The 17,082-nt window shown below is 51.9% G+C and overlaps 1 protein-coding gene across 1 annotated transcript in view; it reads left to right on the top strand.

Moving 5' to 3' along the window:
* The window catches only part of TAF1C (TATA-box binding protein associated factor, RNA polymerase I subunit C), a 49,162-nt gene that overhangs the window by 1,295 nt on the left and 30,785 nt on the right, over positions 1 to 17,082 (top strand). Inside the window, exons 2-7 of the mRNA XM_040339932.1 lie at positions 4,181 to 4,321; positions 4,400 to 4,487; positions 7,237 to 7,346; positions 7,748 to 7,843; positions 10,541 to 10,608; positions 15,151 to 15,389. Coding sequence (XP_040195866.1) covers positions 4,184 to 4,321; positions 4,400 to 4,487; positions 7,237 to 7,346; positions 7,748 to 7,843; positions 10,541 to 10,608; positions 15,151 to 15,389 — 739 coding nt within the window. The 5' untranslated portion in view covers positions 4,181 to 4,183. The remainder of the gene's footprint in view (positions 1 to 4,180; positions 4,322 to 4,399; positions 4,488 to 7,236; positions 7,347 to 7,747; positions 7,844 to 10,540; positions 10,609 to 15,150; positions 15,390 to 17,082) is intronic.

A 17,082-nucleotide genomic window follows, 5' to 3' on the forward strand; every position in this document is an offset into this window, starting at 1 on the left:
CTGTCTCTTCCTTGTTCTTGCAAACGGACCCTGATGACGTTCACCAGTCCATACAGGTCTTTGGGGGGGGGGGGGTGTCTCATCCCAGTTTTTGCAGCCGTCCCCCTGTTGGCACGCCGTGGCTCATGTATGTCATCGGCGGGGGAGCTGTCTTCTTCTGGTTCTTTCATCTGGCCCCCTGAGGACATGCCATGGTTTATGCATGCCAACTGGGGGTTCAGCTGTCTCTTTCTGGTTTTTGTAACGAGCCCCAATGACACGCAGAAGAGACAGCCAGCTTCTGATGAAGTCAGAGAAGAAGACAGCGGTGTGGGACCGGGTGAGCCGCAGAGAAGTGGGGAAAACCCGTAGAGAACCATGGAAGATGTATGCAGTGTTTACAGCGAGTAGGTTTAGACCATGCCCTCTCATGCCACGCCCAATATGTAACCACACCTATTTTGTTTGCCATGGTGTGCCATGGTAATGCGCATGCGTGCGTCAATAGATTCCGTCCGCTGCACATTGTCCCAGTCTTCGCAACCGGGGTGTACAAAGATGGCGGGGACGTCGTGCGCGGGGTGGAACTGAGCGGAACTCCGGGTGCCGATGAGGCTAAGTGGGCAGGGCCAGAAAGTAGGAAGAGGTGAGTGTGCCGTGATAAGCACGTGTGTGTGTGGTTGTGGGGTTGCTATTGGCGACCGCGCTGATAGTGAGTGGGGGGGCATTCTTTCACCCCCCCCCCTGTTGTGAAGGGGGCAGTGACCCTGATAATTGAGACTGCCCCCCACACTCCATAATGTAGGACCCCCCACCGATTATTATAGTGGTCTTCTACCAGTCCCTAAAAAAAAAAGGGTCACCATCACTTGCACATACTATAGATAGACACCCCCCCCCCCCCCCAAAATAAAATTGCTGAAAAAATGAAGCCACAACCCCCCCCCCCGACACTCACAGTACCCATAAAGGTGGTGCCCCCCCCCTTGCATATACTATACCTACCCCCCTCCAAAAAGAATATTGAAACAATGAAGCCCCCTCAACACCCACAGTTCCCATTAAAGTGCCCCCCCCCTTGCATATACTACCTCCCCCCCCAAAAGAATACTGAAAAAATTAAGCCCCCGACACAGTCCCCTAAAAGGTGGTGCCCCCCTCCTTGTATATACTATACCTACCCCCCTCCAAAAAAAAATGAAGCCCCCACCCCCTCAAAGTTTCCATAAAAGTGGTGCCCCCGCCCCTTTGCATATACTATAGATGCCCCCCCCCCCCAAAAAAAAATAATACTGAAAAAATGAAGCCCCCCTGACACTCACAGTCCCCATAAAGGTGGTGCTCCCCTCTATATACTATACCTACCCCCCTCCAAAAAATATATTGAAAAAATCAAGCCCCCCCCTCAACACTCTCAGTTCCCCCCAGAAAATGCATATACTATAGCTACACCCCCCCCCCCAATACTCACAGTCCCTAAAAAAGTGGCACCCTCTCTTGCATATACTTTAGCTACCCCCCCCCCCCCCCCAAAAAAAATACTGAAAAAGTAAAGCCCCCAACACTCGCAGTTTCCATAAAAGTGGTGCCCCCCTTGCATATACTATAACTACCCCCTCCCCCCCAAAAAAAAAAAAAATACAGAAATAATTAAGCCACACTCACATTTCCCATAAAAGTGATGCACCCCCCCCCTCCTTTGCATATACCATAGCTACCTCCCCCCCCCAAAAAAATACTGAAAAAATGAAGCCCCCCTCGATACTCACAGTCCCCATAAAGGTGGTGCCCCCTTCTATATACTATACCCCCCCCTCCAAAAAGAATATTGAAACAACCCCCCCTCAACATTTCCCATAAAAGTGGTTCCCCCCCTTGCATATACTGTAGCTACCCCCCCCCCCCAATACTTTCAGTCCCTTAAAAAAGTGGCACCCTCTCTTGCACATACTATAGCTAAAATACTGAAAAAGTGAAGCCCCCTCAACACTCGCAGTTCACATAAAAGTGGTGCCGCCTTGTATATACTATAACTACCCCCCCCCTCCAAAAAAATAAGCCTCCCCCCCCCCCCAACACTCACAGTCCCCATAAAAGTGGTGCCCTCTTGTATATACTATAACTACCCCCCTCCACAAAAATACTGAAAAAATAAGCCCCCAACACTCACAGTCCCCATAAAGGTGGTGCCCCCTTGTATATACTATAACTACACCCCCTCAAAAAAAATTAAGCCCCCCCAACGCTCACAGTTCCCATAAAAGTGCTCCCCCCCCAGTACTTAAAGAAAAAAGTGTCACCCTCTCTTGCACACACTATACCTACCCCCCCCCCCCCAAAAAAAAATACAGAAAAACACTCACAGTTCCCATAAAAGTGGTGCCCCCCCCCCTTTGCATATACTATAGCTACACTCCCCCCCCCAAAAAAATACAGAAAAACACTCACAGTTCCCATAAAAGTGGTGCCCCCCCCTTTGCATATACTATAGCTACACTCCCCCCCCCCCAAAAAAAAATACAGAAAAACACTCACAGTTCCCATAAAAGTGGTGCCCCCCTCCTCTATGCATATACTATAGCTACACCCTCCCCCCCCCCCAAAAAAATGACTGAAACTATAAAGGTGAAACCCCCACTTGTAGACACTATGATTAAGCCCCCCCCCTTAAAAGAAATTAAATGATGCCCATAATCCAAATAAAGGTGTCACCCCCCCCCCCCCCCCCCCACATACTCCAACTTACCCTCCTCCAAAAAAAATACATGGGGACGAGGACACTCACTGTCCCCATAAGACCCCTTTCACACTGGAGGCATTTTTTAGGCACTTTAGCGCTAAAAATCTCGCCTGTGAATAAAGCCTTATCTGCAATCCCAGTGTGAAAGCCTGAGTGCTTTCACACTGGGGCGCTGCGCTGGCAGGACATCAAAAAAAGTCCTGCCATCAGCTTCTTTGCAGCGCTTTAGGAGTGATGAATACACCGCTCCTAAAGCACCCCCTGCCCATTGAAGTCAATGGGCAGTGCTGCCGAACCACCGGTTCTTTTAACCCTTTTTCGGCCGCTAGCTAACCCCGACGCTGCGCCCTGACTCTCTGCCCCCACGCTGCGCCCTGACTCTCTGCCCCCTGCCCCGACGCTGCGCCCTGACTCTCTGCCCCGTCGCTGCGCCCTGACTCTCTGCCCCGACGCTGCGCCCTGACTTTCTGCCCCGACGCTGAGCCCTGACGCTGCGCCCTGACTTTCTGCCCCGACGCTGCGCCCTGACATTCTGCCCGGACGCTGCGCCCTGACTTTCTGCCCCGACGCTGCGCCCTGACTCTCTGCCCCATCGCTGCGCCCTGACTCTCTGCCCCGACGCTGCGCCCTGACTCTCTGCCCCCTGACTCTCTGCCCCGACGCTGCGCCCTGACTCTCTGCCCCATCGCTGCGCCCTGACTCTCTGCCCCGACTCTCTGCCCCGACGCTGCGCCCTGACTCTCTGCCCCCTGACTCTCTGCCGCGACGCTGCGCCCTGTCTCTCTGCCCCGACGCTGCGCCCTGTTGCTCTGCCCCGACGTTGCGCCCTGACTCTCTGCCCCGACGCTGCGCCCTGGCTCTCTGCCCAGACGCTGCGCCCTGGCTCTCTGCCCCGTCGCTGCGGCCTGGCTCTCTGCCCCGTCGCTGCGGCCTGGCTCTCTGCCCCGTCGCTGCGGCCTGGCTCTCTGCCCCGACGTTGCGCCCTGACTCTCTGCCCCGACGCTGCGCCTTGACTCTCTGCCCCGACGCTGCGCCCTGACTCTCTGCCCCGAAGCTGCGCCCTGACTCTCTCTGCCCCGAAGCTGCGCCCTGACTCTCTCTGCCCCGAAGCTGCGCCCTGACTCTCTCTGCCCCGAAGCTGCGCCCTGACTCTCTCTGCCCCGAAGCTGCGCCCTGACTCTCTCTGCCCCGAAGCTGCGCCCTGACTCTCTCTGCCCCCGACGCTGCGCCCTGACTCTCTCTGCCCCCGACGCTGCGCCCTGACTCTCTCTGCCCCCGACGCTGCGCCCTGACTCTCTCTGCCCCCGACGCTGCGTCCTGACTCTCTCTGCCCCGACGCTGCGTCCTGACTCTCTCTGCCCCGACGCTGCGTCCTGACTCTCTCTGCCCCGACGCTGCGCCCTGACTCTCTCTGACCCGACGCTGCGCCCTGACTCTCTGCTCTGCTTTGTGTATTCACAGTGGATGGAGCACCCGCATGTCCTCTTCCCCAGGTTTCACCATGAAGGTCCTATTGTCCAGCAATCATCCAGATTTGTGCCCACCCCCCTGGGGTGGGGAGGATATGGAAGCATTCAGGAAGATGTCAGGGATCCCGGGCAGGTAAGTGGGAGACGATGGAGTATGCAGAATTCCTGGCTTATGTACTGACTGACCTGTATCTCTCTGTCTGGCCCACAGAGGCGGTTTATCCCCCTGTACAGCAGAAGAGCGGAGAGATGGGAGACCATCGAGCCAACGCCGGTCCCACTTCTACGCCCCAACACCGGTGAGTGTTCTGTCTGCGTTATGGGGGTCACATCTTCAGCAGGCCCCTTCCTCACCCCCCCCAGGGTAATAGAATCTAAGGGGCAATTCTTTTATTGTATTATGGAAGATTGAATATGGAAGAGATCCCTCCAGGATGATGGGAGGTCAACTCCTCCTAGAATGAGAGGGGTTCTCTCCCTCTGGGGTAATAGAGTTGGGAGTTCTCTATCTCTGGGGTAATTGAAATGAAGTGATTTTCTTTCTCTGGGGTAATAGAAGTGGAAGGGTTCTCTCCCTTTGGGGTAATTGAAGTAAAGGGGTTCTCTCCTTCTGAGGTAATAAAATTGAAGGGGTTCAATTTCTCTAAGGTAGTAGAATGGAGGAGGGGGGGGGGGGGTGTTGGAAGGATTCTTCCCCTTGGGATAATGGAGTTGGAAAGGGGCCCTGCCCATCAGGGTAAGGGAGTTGAAAGAGGGTCCTTCCCCCCTCGGGGGTAAGGGAGTTGGAAAGGGGTCCCTCCCCTCGGGGGTAAGGGAGTTGGAAAGGGGTCCTTCCCCTCGGGGGTAAGGGAGTTGGAAGGGGTCCTTCCCCCCCGGGGGTAAGGGAGTTGGAAAGAGGTCCTTCCCCTCGGGGGTAAGGGAGTTGCAAAGGGGTCCTTCCCCTCGGGGGTAAGGGAGTTGCAAAGGGGTCCTTCCCCTGAGGGTGTAAGGGAGTTGGAAGGGGTCCTTCCCCTGAGGGTGTAAGGGAGTTGGAAGGGGATCCCTCCCCTCGGGGGGGGGGGGGGGGTAATGGAGTTGGAAGGGGTCCTTCCCCCTCGGGGGGTAATGGAGTTGGAAGGGGATCCTTCCCCTCGGGGGGTAAGGGAGTTGGAAAGGGGTCCTTCCCCTCGGGGGGTAAGGGAGTTGGAAAGGGGTCCTTCCCCTCGGGGGGTAAGGGAGTTGGAAAGGGGTCCTTCCCCCTCGGGGGGTAATGGAGTTGGAAGGGGTCCTTCCCCCTCGGGGGGTAATGGAGTTGGAAGGGGTCCTTCCCCCTCGGGGGGTAATGGAGTTGGAAGGGGTCCTTCCCCCTCGGGGGGTAATGGAGTTGGAAGGGGATCCTTCCCCTCGGGGAGTAAGGGAGTTGGATGGGGATCCTTCCCCTCGGGGGGTAATGGAGTTGGAAGGGGATCCTTCCCCTCGGGGGGTAATGGAGTTGGAAGGGGTCCTTCCCCCTCGGGGGGTAATGGAGTTGGAAGGGGTCCTTCCCCCTCGGGGGGTAATGGAGTTGGAAGGGGATCCTTCCCCTCGGGGGGTAAGGGAGTTGGAAAGGGGTCCTTCCCCTCGGGGGTAAGGGAGTTGGAAAGGGGTCCTTCCCCTCGGGGGTAAGGGAGTTGGAAAGGGGTCCTTCCCCTCGGGGGTAAGGGAGTTGGAAAGGGGTCCTTCCCCTCGGGGGTAAGGGAGTTGGGAAGGGGTCCTTCCCCTCGGGTGTAAGGGAGTTGGAAGGGGTCCTTCCCCCCTCGGGTGTAAGGGAGTTGGAAGGGGATCCTTCCCCTCGGGGGGTAATGGAGTTGGAGAAGGGGATCCTTCCCCCTCGGGGGGTAATGGAGTTGGAGAAGGGGATCCTTCCCCTCGGGGGGTAATGGAGTTGGAAGGGGTCCTTCCCCCTCGGGGGGTAATGGAGTTGGAAGGGGATCCTTCCCCCTCGGGGGGTAATGGAGTTGGAAGGGGTCCTTCCCCCTTGGGGGGTAATGGAGTTGGAAGGGGATCCTTCCCCCTCGGGTGTAAGGGAGTTGGAAGGGGTCCTTCCCCCTCGGGGGGTAATGGAGTTGGAAGGGGATCCTTCCCCCTCGGGGGGTAATGGAGTTGGCAGGGGATCCTTCCCCTCGGGGGGTAATGGAGTTGGAAGGGGATCTTTCCCCTCGGGGGGTAATGGAGTTGGAAGGGGATCCTTCCCCTCGGGGGGTAATGGAGTTGGAAGGGGATCCTTCCCCTCGGGGGGTAATGGAGTTGGCAGGGGATCTTTCCCCTCGGGGGGTAATGGAGTTGGAAGGGGATCCTTCCCCTCGGGGGGTAATGGAGTTGGAAGGGGGTCCTTCCCCTCACGGAAAAGGGTAATCTAAAGGGGGTGCTTCCCCTCCGGGCAAGGGAGTTGGAAGGGGGTTCTTCCCCTTGGGGGGGAAAAGGAGTTGGGGGGGGGGGGGGAATGGATTTGAAAGGGGGTCCTTACCCTTTGGGGGAAAAGGAGTTGAAAGGGGGTCTTTACCCTCAGGGTAATGGAAATGGAGGGTCCCCCAGGGTAATGAATCCACTTTTGGTAATTTTAAAGCGATATTAAAGACTTGTTATACTTACCTGCTCTGTGCAGTGGTTTTAATTTTGCACAGAGCAGCCCAGATCCTCCTATTCTCCGGCCCCCCGCCGGCACTCCTAGCTTTTCCCTCCTGCTAAATGCCCCACAGCAAGCAGCTTGATAAGGGGGGCACCCGAGCAGGCTTACTCCCAAAGCCGCGGCTCTGAGTGTCCATTCACACACTGAGCCGTGGCTTTGCCCCGCTCCCTCTGTCTCCTGATTGGCTCAGTGGCTGTGATTGACACAGTAGTAGGAGCCAATGGCGCCTGCTTCTGCCAAAAGCCAATCAGGAGTTCGAGTCCCCAGACAGGCAGGGCTCTCCTGGAATCGAGAGAGGGCTCGGGTAGGTATTGCGGGGGGGGTTAAGGCAAAAAACTTGGGGTCCTTTACACCACTTTAAGGTCCGGCCATCATGTGACCTGTGTGTTTTTATTTTCCAGATTGCGGCTTCTCACCAGTGACAGAATATGACCTGATTCATAGGAAGCTGAAGAAAGCGGAAAACACCAACCCCGGAATTGCCGGAGTGTCCCTCAATTTCAGCAAGCAGGTCAGAGCCCCGCCCCCCATTATGTCACATGACAGGGTAACAGGAATACATCTCCATTGTCCTCCAATCTACCGGATTGAAGTGTGTGCTCCGCCCACCCACCATTTTTTTTTTTTTTTTTTTAGTAGGTAAATAAAAAAATAATACTCCCTACTCATTCACATGTGTGGGGGTGTATCAGGGGGCTGTCTTGTTGAAGGGGGCTTCCAATTTACAATGACCGGACCAGGGTTGTAGGCAAGAGACCCTTGTCCTCATCGACATGTGGATGCCCCCCCATCCCAGGTATCTTGGTTGGTATGGTTCGGGGGGGGGGGGGGGGCACTATATACTTTTTTTTCTCAGCTCTGTCACTTACTGGAGTTTTCCTTTTATTAACTAGAAATAATTCTATTTTCCAGATGGGCAGGTTCTGCTGGGATCAGAGCGGCATCGCTTTCCAGAGTATGGGACGTCTGCTGGAGCCGCACCTCTACCTGGGAGAGAAGCCCCCGAGGGTGACTGTCTAAACCTTATTGCAATGTTTTTGGGGGAACTTGTCTTGTTACACAGCATGGCTGCTGAATGACATCATTCTGTGTTGCTTGTGGCCACCAATCAGAATCGGACCTTTCAGAGTGAAAGATAAAAGTGTATGTCTTGTGGCCGCTGATTCTGGTGACCACGTGCCAGCCATCGGGTCACTATACAGATCTGGGCAATACTCGCCCGTCTGCATTGTCCCGCTGTCTGGATGAGCCGGGCATCACTCTATCACTGGTGAGCGACATTCTGCAGCCTGTCTCATTTATCCAGGTCATGCCATAGCTTGCAGTAGTCTCTGGGGTAGATTCAGGTAGGGGCGCGCACTGCTACAGCGGCGCAGCGTACCGTTTTTTTACGCTACGCCTCCGTAAATTTCTGGAGCTACGCTTCATTCACGAAGCATTTGCTCCGTAATTTGCGGTGGTGTTTCGTAAAAGGGGCCGGCGTAAGCGCGCGTAATTTAAATGATCCCGTAGGGGGCGTGGATCATTTAAATTAGGCGCGTTCCCGCGCCGAACGTACTGCGCATGCTCCGTCGGGAAAATTTCCCGACGTGCATTGCGGTAAATGACGTCGCAAGGACGTCATTTGCTTCGACGTGAACGTAAATGGCGTCCAGCGCCATTCACGATCCACTTACGCAAACGACGTAAATTTCGAAAATCGCGACGCGGGAACGACGTCTATACTTACCATTGGCTGCGCCTCCTAATAGCAGGAGCAGCCTTACGACGAAAGCGACGAACGCAAACGACGTAAAACACGACCGCCGGGCGCGCGTACGTTTGTGAATCGCCGTGAGTATGCAATTTGCATACTCTACGCTGACAACTACGGGAACGTCACCTAGCGGCCAACGTCAGAATGCAGCCTAAGATACGACGGCGTAAGAGCCTTAAGAGTCATATCTTAGGCTACAGTCGGCGTATCGAGCTTTCTGAATACAGAAAGTTGATACGCCGGCGCTACTTAGCAATTACGCTGCGTATCTATGGATACGCAGGCGTAATTGCTACCTAAATCTACCCCTCTGTCTCATTCAATTGGACTTGTTTTGTAATGTTGAAGATGTTTCTCTAAACCTCGTCTTCCGCTCTAATGAGCGATGGGGATAACATACCCCCATTTGTAGATGGTGATGGTCCAAAATATTCTATTTGGAATGCTGCTTATTACATTACTATATTGTCAAAAGTATTGGGACACCTGCCTTTCCACGCACATGAACTTTAATGGCATTCCAGTCTTTTAGCTAGATTCAGTAAGAGTTAGGCCGGCGTATCAGTAGATACGCCGACCTAACTCGGAATCTGCGCTGTCCTAAGTTTAAGTGTATTCTCAAACTGACATACACTTAAACCTAGCTAAGATACGACAGCCTGCGCCGTCGTATCTTAGGGTGCAATATTTAGGCTGGCCGCTAGGTGGTGCTTCCATTGCGCTCAGCGTAGAATATGTAGATCACTAGATACGCCTATTCACGAACGTACGCGCGCCCGTCGCAGTATAGATACGTCGTTTACGTAAGGCATTTTAAGGCGTAAAGTTATTCCATCAAATAGCTGGACTAGTAATGTTAAGTATGGCCGCCGTTCCCGCGTCGAAATTTGAAAATTTTACGTCGTTTGCGTAAGTCGTCCGTGAATAGGGCTGGACGTAATTTACGTCCACGTCGCAACCAATACGTCCTTGCGGCGTACTTTGCCGCAATGCACACTGGGATATGTACACGGACGGCGCATGTGCCGTTCGTAAAAAACGCCAATCACGTCAGGTCACCCCCCATTGCATAAAAAAAAAAGCAAGCAAAAATAGCTCTGGCAGCGAAAGGGTTTAAATCAATCAAACATTTTAATAATGTGAACCTTACTGAACCAAAATGTCTTTGGCCCAGATTCAAGAAGCACTTGCGCCCGCGCAACCATAGTTGCGCGGCGCAAGTGCTTACTTGCTCCGGTGTAACGAGTGCCCCTGATTCAGGAACCTCGTTACACCGACTGCAGCCTAGGATGTGACAAACATAAGCCTCCTTATGCCTTCACATCCCAGGCTGCATTCTTGCGTTGGCCGCTAGGGGGCGCGGCCTTTGTGATCGGCGTATAGTATGCAAATTGCATACTACCGCCGATTCACAAAAGTTGCGCGGGCCCTGCGTACGCAAGGTACGGAGTTTGCGTACGGCGTCTTTAGCGTAAGGCTGCCCCTTCTAATAGTAGGGGCAGCCAATGCTAAAGTATACCCGCCGTTACCGCGTCGTTAAATTTGAATTTCACGTCGTTTGCGTAAGTGATTCGTGAATGGCGCTGGACGCCATTCACGTTCACTTTGAAGCAAATGACGTCCTTGCGACGTCATTTGCCGCAATGCACGTCGGGAAAGTTTCCCGACGGCGCATGCGCTTTACGATCGCCTAATTTAAATGATTCCAGCCCCCTGCGGGATCATTTAAATTGCGCGCGCTTACGCCGGGCAATTTTGCCGGCGCGCCCTCGCAATTTACGGAGCTACTGCTCCGTGAATCGAGGGCAGCGGCGCAAATTTGCGGGGGCGCAGGGCAAAATCGTTGCCCTGTGCCTCCGTAATTTATGCGCAATTCTTACTGAATCTGGGCCTTCGTTTTTGTTTCCTCTTCTTCTGTATTAACATGCATTTCCATTTGTCTCCTGTAGGGAGTCGCAAAAGACCAAACTAAAATGACAGATATGCTGCAGAGACTACAGAACGCGCCGTACCACGAGTAAGTCCGGGCTCTGATGATATTTTACCTCTCCATCTTCTACATGGGCAAGTGTAGGTGGCATTTGTGGTTTGCTCCTGGCATGTGTTACATTTGGGATAGTTTAAAACCGTGGGGGAAAAAAAAAAAACGTTTCCCATGATTAGGACTAAGGATGAGCTCCGGGGTGTTCGCATTGAACACGTGCGGAGCCCGCCAGGAAGTCGGCACCCGCGCTGCGCTAATCACAGCCAGGCAGACATTTCCCAATGCTCGGCTGCAGAGATCCGGAAATGTCTGCCTGGCTGTGATTAGCGCAGCGCGGGTGCCAACTTCCTGGCGGGCTCTGCACGTGTTCAATGCGAACACACAAAATGAATGCTTTAGTGCCTTTGTCAGTATGAACGCTCTGTTATATAGCATGTCATGAGAGTTGTTCATAATCTGGGTTTAACCCCTTCCCGACCAGCCGCCGAAGTTGTACTGCGGCAGGTTGGCTCCCCTGGGCGAACAGACGTAACTGTACGCTGGTTCCAATCCGAGTGCCCGGTGGGCGCGATGACCACTGGGCACCTGCGATCGCTCGTGACAAAACGAGAACCGCGATCAGTGTGTGTGTAAACACACAGATCCCGGTTCTTTCAGTTGAGAGGAGACAGATCATGTGTTCATACTTTGAACACCGATCTCTCTCCTCCCCCTAATCCAGTGTTTCTCAATTCCAGTCCTCAGGCCCCCCCAACAGGTCAGGTTTTCAGGATTTTCCCTCAGATGAAAAGGCTGTGGTGATTACTAAGGCAGTGAAACTGATCAAATCACCTGTGCAAAATAATGGAAATCCTGAAAACCTGACCTGTTGGGGGGGCCTGAGGACTGGAATTGAGAAACACTGCCCTAATCAGTCCCCTCCCCCCCTACAGTTAGAACACACACAGGCAACACTGTTAACCCCTTGATCGTCCCCTAGTGTTAACCCCTTCCCTGCAAGTGATAGTTATATCGTAATCAGTGCATTTTTATAGCACTAATCGCTGTGTAATTGTATAATTGACGCAGTCCTGATAAAAATCGCTGATCACCACCATTACTAGTAAAAAATAATAAAAATGCCATAAAACTATCCCCTATTTTGCAGATGCTATACTTTTGCGCAAACCAATCAATATACGCTTTTTGCGATATATTTTTTTTTTTTTTTCTTATTTTTTTTACCAAAAATATGTAGAAGAATATGTATCGGTCTAAACCAGGGGTCTCCAATCTTTTCAAACAAAGGGCCAGGTTTATTGCCCTTCAGAATTTAGGAGGGCCGGATTGTGGCTATCGGGGGTAGAAATGTCCCGTATGGCCTCAGGGTTGGTGGTGGTCAATAGAAGGAGTAGTGCCCCTCCTAGTAGGAGGAATAGTATCCCATCAAGTGGAAGAAATAGTGCCCCATTGTTGGTGTCAGTGGGAGGATTAGTGCCCAAGGGCCGGATAAAGGCTAGCAAAGGGCCACATCTGGCCCTCGGGCCACAGTTTGGAGACCCCTGGTCTAAACTGAGAAAAAAAAAAAAAATTTAGATTGGGATATTTTATTATCGGAAAAAGTAAAAAATATTGCTTTTTTTTCAAAATACCGTATTTATCGGCTTATACCGCGCACTTTTTTGCCCTGAAAATCAGGGCAAAATCGTGGGTGCGCAATATACGCCGATCCCCGCTTTCCCGCGCCGAGTTTGAATACTGCGCCGACATATACCGAGCGCAGTACACTCGGGTATAGTCGGGCAGGCTCGGCTACTCTCGCGCTGACGTCCTGTACGTCCAGGACGTCAGCGCGGGAGGAGCCGAGCCTGCCCGACAATACACGAGTGTACTGCGCTCTGTATATGTCGGCGCAGTATTCAAACTCGGCGCGGGAAACGAGCGGGGAGGACGCCGCAGAAGGACGCCGGACCCGATGAAGAGGACACCCGAAGCCGCAGACGGACGCCGGACCCGACGAGGCCGCCGATGGACGCCGCGCAAGACACCAAAACTGTAAGTACAAAAAATCTTTTTTTCACAGGAATTCGGAGCAACTTTAGGGGTGCGCGCTATACGCGGGAGCGCGCTATACCCCGATAAATACGGTAGTATTTTTGTTTATTTTGTTTATATCAAATATCATTAAAAGAAAGCTCTATTTGTGGGAAAGAAAGGACGTCAATTTTGTTTGGGTATAGCGCCGCACGACCCTGCAATTGTCAGTTAAAGTGACGCAGTGCCGTATCGCAAAAAAAAATGCCTTAGTCAGGAAGGGGGGTAAATTCTCCTGGGGCTGAAGTGATTAAATACCAACAAATTTTATTTAATAAAATAACTTTATTCACTACTTGTCAGGCTGCTTTAACGGACATATTATGGAGATCAAAGTCCTTCCCTTCTGCAGATGAAAGAAACAAAATAAATACAAGCATAACAATGTTACTTTGTATCTCTCTATCTCCTGTCTGAACAATGGCCCGGATTCAGAGAGCAATTGCGCCTGCGTAACCATAGTTACGCAGCGCAATTGCTTACTTGCGCCGACGTAACGAATGCTCCTGATTCAGGAACCTCGTTACGCCGACTGCAGCCTAAGATATGCGTGGCATAAGGCTCTTATGCCCGCATATCTTAGGCTGCATTCTTGCGATGGCCGCTAGGTGGCGTTCCCGTTGTGCTCAGCGTATAGTATGCAAATTGCATACTAACGCCGATTCACAACGTTAAGCGAGCCCTGCGTACGCAGTTTACGTAGTTTCCGGACGGCGGTTTTCGCGTAAGGCTGCCCCTGCTATTAGCAGGGGGCAGCCAATGTTACGTATACCAGTCGTTCCCGCGTCGCGAAATTTGAATTTTACGTAGTTTGCGTAAGTGAATCGTGAATGGCGCTGGACGCCATTCACGTTCACTTTGAAGCAAATGACGTCCTTGCGACGTCATTTGCCGCAATGCACGTCGGGGAAGTTTCCCGACGGAGCATGCGCTCTACGATCGGCGCGGGAGCGCGCCTATTTTAAATGATTCTCGCCCCCTACAGGATCATTTAAATTGCGCGCTCTTGCGCCGGGCATTTTGCCGGCGCGCCCGCGCAATTTATGGAGCTTCTGCTCCGTGAATCGAGGGCAGCGCAAAAAAATTGCGGGGGCGCAGGGCGAAAACGTTGCCCTGCGCCTCCGTAATAAATGCGCAAATCTACTTGAATCCGGCCCAATGTTTATAAACCCTGTCATATGGTCCTACAGCAGTTTTGGCTGTCATTTTAACAGCTGGGAATTGCTGGCAAGGGTTGAACAGCAGTGGGGTAGGACAGGACATACTTGGTGAGCCCTGTGCACTTCCAGGAAGTTTATTTGGCCGTGTATGGTACGTCCAGTGTTCACAGTTGATTAAGATCTAGGCCCGGATTCAGATACAATTGCGTATCTATCGGCGGGCGTAACGTATCTCAGATACATTACGCCGCCGTAACTTAGGGCGCAAGTTCCGTATTCAGAAAGAACTTGCGCCCTAAGTTACGGCGGCGTAGTGTAAATGTGTCCCGCCTATTTCAAATGTGGATGATGTAGGCGTGTTTTATTTAAATTCCTTGTGACCCCACGTATTTGCCGTTTTTTACGAACGGCGCATGCGCCGTCCGTGAACGTTTCGAAGTGCGCATGCTCCAAATTACGCCGCAAACTGTCAATGCTTTCGACGTGAACGTAACTTACGCACAGCCCTATTCGCGAACGACTTACGTAAAATACGACGCTGTTCGTGTGTTTCCGACGTCCATACCTAACATGACTTACCCCTGTTTTATGAGGGGTAACTTTACGCCGGAAAAAGCCTCACGCAAACGACGTAAAAAAAAATCGCCGGGCGGACGTACGTTTCTGAATCGGCGTATCTACCTAATTTGCATATTCCTCGCGTAAATCTACGGAAGCGCCACCTAGCGGCCAGCGTAAATATGCAGCCTAAGATACGACGATGTAAACCCCCATTCACACCTAGGCGTTTTTACGCCTGTAGTGCTACGCCGCTGCCGCCAGAGGGATGAAAACCCATGTCCCTGGAGATGGTTCACATCTCCACGCTGAACGCCGGACGCCTGCCGCCTGAAAAAAGGTCCCGGACCTTTTTTTCAGGCGGCGTTCGGCTAGGAGATGGGAAGCATCTCCATAGAGGGGGTCAATCTGGGGCACATCTAGGCGGACAATACCGGCGTTTTGTCGCCGCAAATCGCGGTACAAAACGCCGCTATTTGTACCGTGATTTGCGGTGACAAAACGCCGCGAATTTGTCTGCCTAGGTGTGAATGGAGCCTAAGAGACTTACGCCGGTCGGATCTTAGGGAAATCTATGTGTAACTGATTCTAAGAATCAGGCGCATAGATACGACCAAGCGCACTCAGAGTTACGACGGCGTATCCGGAGATACGCTGTCGTAACTAGTATCTGAATCCGGGCCCTAAAGTTTCCATGTGGATGAGAGTTTTTCCTGCGACTGTTCTCTCCAGTGCGCCTTTTGTCTATTTAAATGTATACAGCTTACATTGTTCTCTCCCACAGATGTCCCTACCCATACAGCAGCTACCCCATACGAGGCCTCTCCTTCCTCACTGGCGATTGGCTGCAGGATGTACCGCCCGCATTGCTGGCTCAGCTGGTCGACGATGGCATGGCCGATGAATGGAAGCAGCTGCAATTCCAGGAGTCTCTGACAGGGGGCGCTCTGTCCTGGGCGCCATACCCGGGTGGTTCTGGAGGTTGCCTCATCTATCCTCGTGGGGCCGTTATGAACCAGCTCCGTATCCTTTTCTGGCTTGTTGATGTCTGTGTGCGCCAGGCCCACCAACACACTGTAACCGCACCTCAAGGTTTATCATGAAATCAATTTAATGGATCAAAAAATGTGTATCATCCAATTTTTTTTTTTTTTTATCGTTTGGCTAGAGTAGGAAAGGGTTAAAACAGGGGTTGACAAATTTGCTTGGAATCTAGGAGCCAGCTAAAAAAGTTAGGAGCCAGAAAACGCGCCCCGTCCCAAAGAGCTTGCGCGCAGAAGCGAACACATACGTGAGCAGCGCCCGCATATGTAAACGGTGTTCAAACCACACATGTGAGGTATCGCCGCGATTGGTAGAGTGAGAGCAATAATTCTAGCCCTAGTCCTCCTCTGTAACTCAAAACATACAACCTGTAGAATTTTTTTAAACGTCGCCTATGAAGATTTTAAAGGGTAAAAGTTTGTCGGCATTCCACGAGCGGACGCAATTTTGAAGCGTGACATGTTGGGTATGAATTTACTCGGCGTAACATTATCTTTCATAATATTAAAAAAAATGGGGATAACTTTACTGTTGTCTTATTTTTTTATAAAAAAGTGCGCTTGTAAGACCACTGCGCAAATACGGCGTGACAGAAAGTATTGCAACGATCGCCATTTTATTCTCTAGGGTGTTAGGATAAAAAATATATATAATGTTTGGGGGTTCTAATTAGAGGGAAGAAGATGGCAGTGAAAAATAGTGGAAAATGACATTAGAATTGCTGTTCAACTTGTAATGCTTAACTTGTAATACCAACGGCCACCACCAGATGGCGCCAGCTCACACATCTGGTGGTAATAACTTGTAATACCAACGGCTCACCACCAGATGGCGCCAGCCCACCTTCCAAGCCAAGTCGCCAGGACACCATTTCTAGTCGCCATGGCGACCTGGCGCCCGGGATTTGTCGAGCCCTGGGTTAAAACCTCTGTCAGTTGGGGTTGGGATCATAGGCGATGCTAGCCCATTATCATAGGCTGGGGTATGAATCATGGAGCTCCTTGTCTTATTTAGGCAGTTCATGTACACCAAGGGGCCCCGGGGATGGAAGCACTCCATCAAAATGTAAAAAAGCACAAAGTAAGGGCCAAACCAATAGCAGCAGAGTCCTAAAAGTCTACAGTTTATTAGTCCTAATTTAGAGGGAATCCAAATGTTTTTCCCAACGCGTTTCGGACGTGACAAAATAGCAGCAGAGTCCTAATTTGGAGGGAATCAAAGTGTTCCCTGTCAGGGAATCCAGATCTTTCTGCCAGTGTGTTTCGGAGGTAGCAAAAGTCGCCCTTCATCAGTGTTGAAAGTATACAGACAGTTGAATTTTGCTGGATGTGCCCCAGTAGTGAGATTTCCATTCACTTCCTGTCACAGAGAGGCAGCAGGAAGTAAGAAATCCATATAAACTGTTGACGCCATATAAATCCTGTATAATAATAATAATACTCTAATGCAGGGAGGAGCCGCTGTGGGACCCCAGAACAGGACGATCAGGGCCACTCTGTGCAAAACAAACTGCACAGTGGAGGTAAGTATGATATGTATGTTATTTAAAAAAATATATATATATTCTTTAGTATCACTTTAAAGTGGAACTTCGACTTTTGGGTGGAACTCCGCTTTAACCACTTGCCGCCCGCCAATGACATATTGACGTCGGCAAAGTGGTTGTAGAATC

This window comes from Rana temporaria, chromosome 2 (assembly GCF_905171775.1).
Source record: "Rana temporaria chromosome 2, aRanTem1.1, whole genome shotgun sequence".
In the NCBI taxonomy this organism is placed as follows: Eukaryota; Metazoa; Chordata; class Amphibia; order Anura; family Ranidae; genus Rana; species Rana temporaria.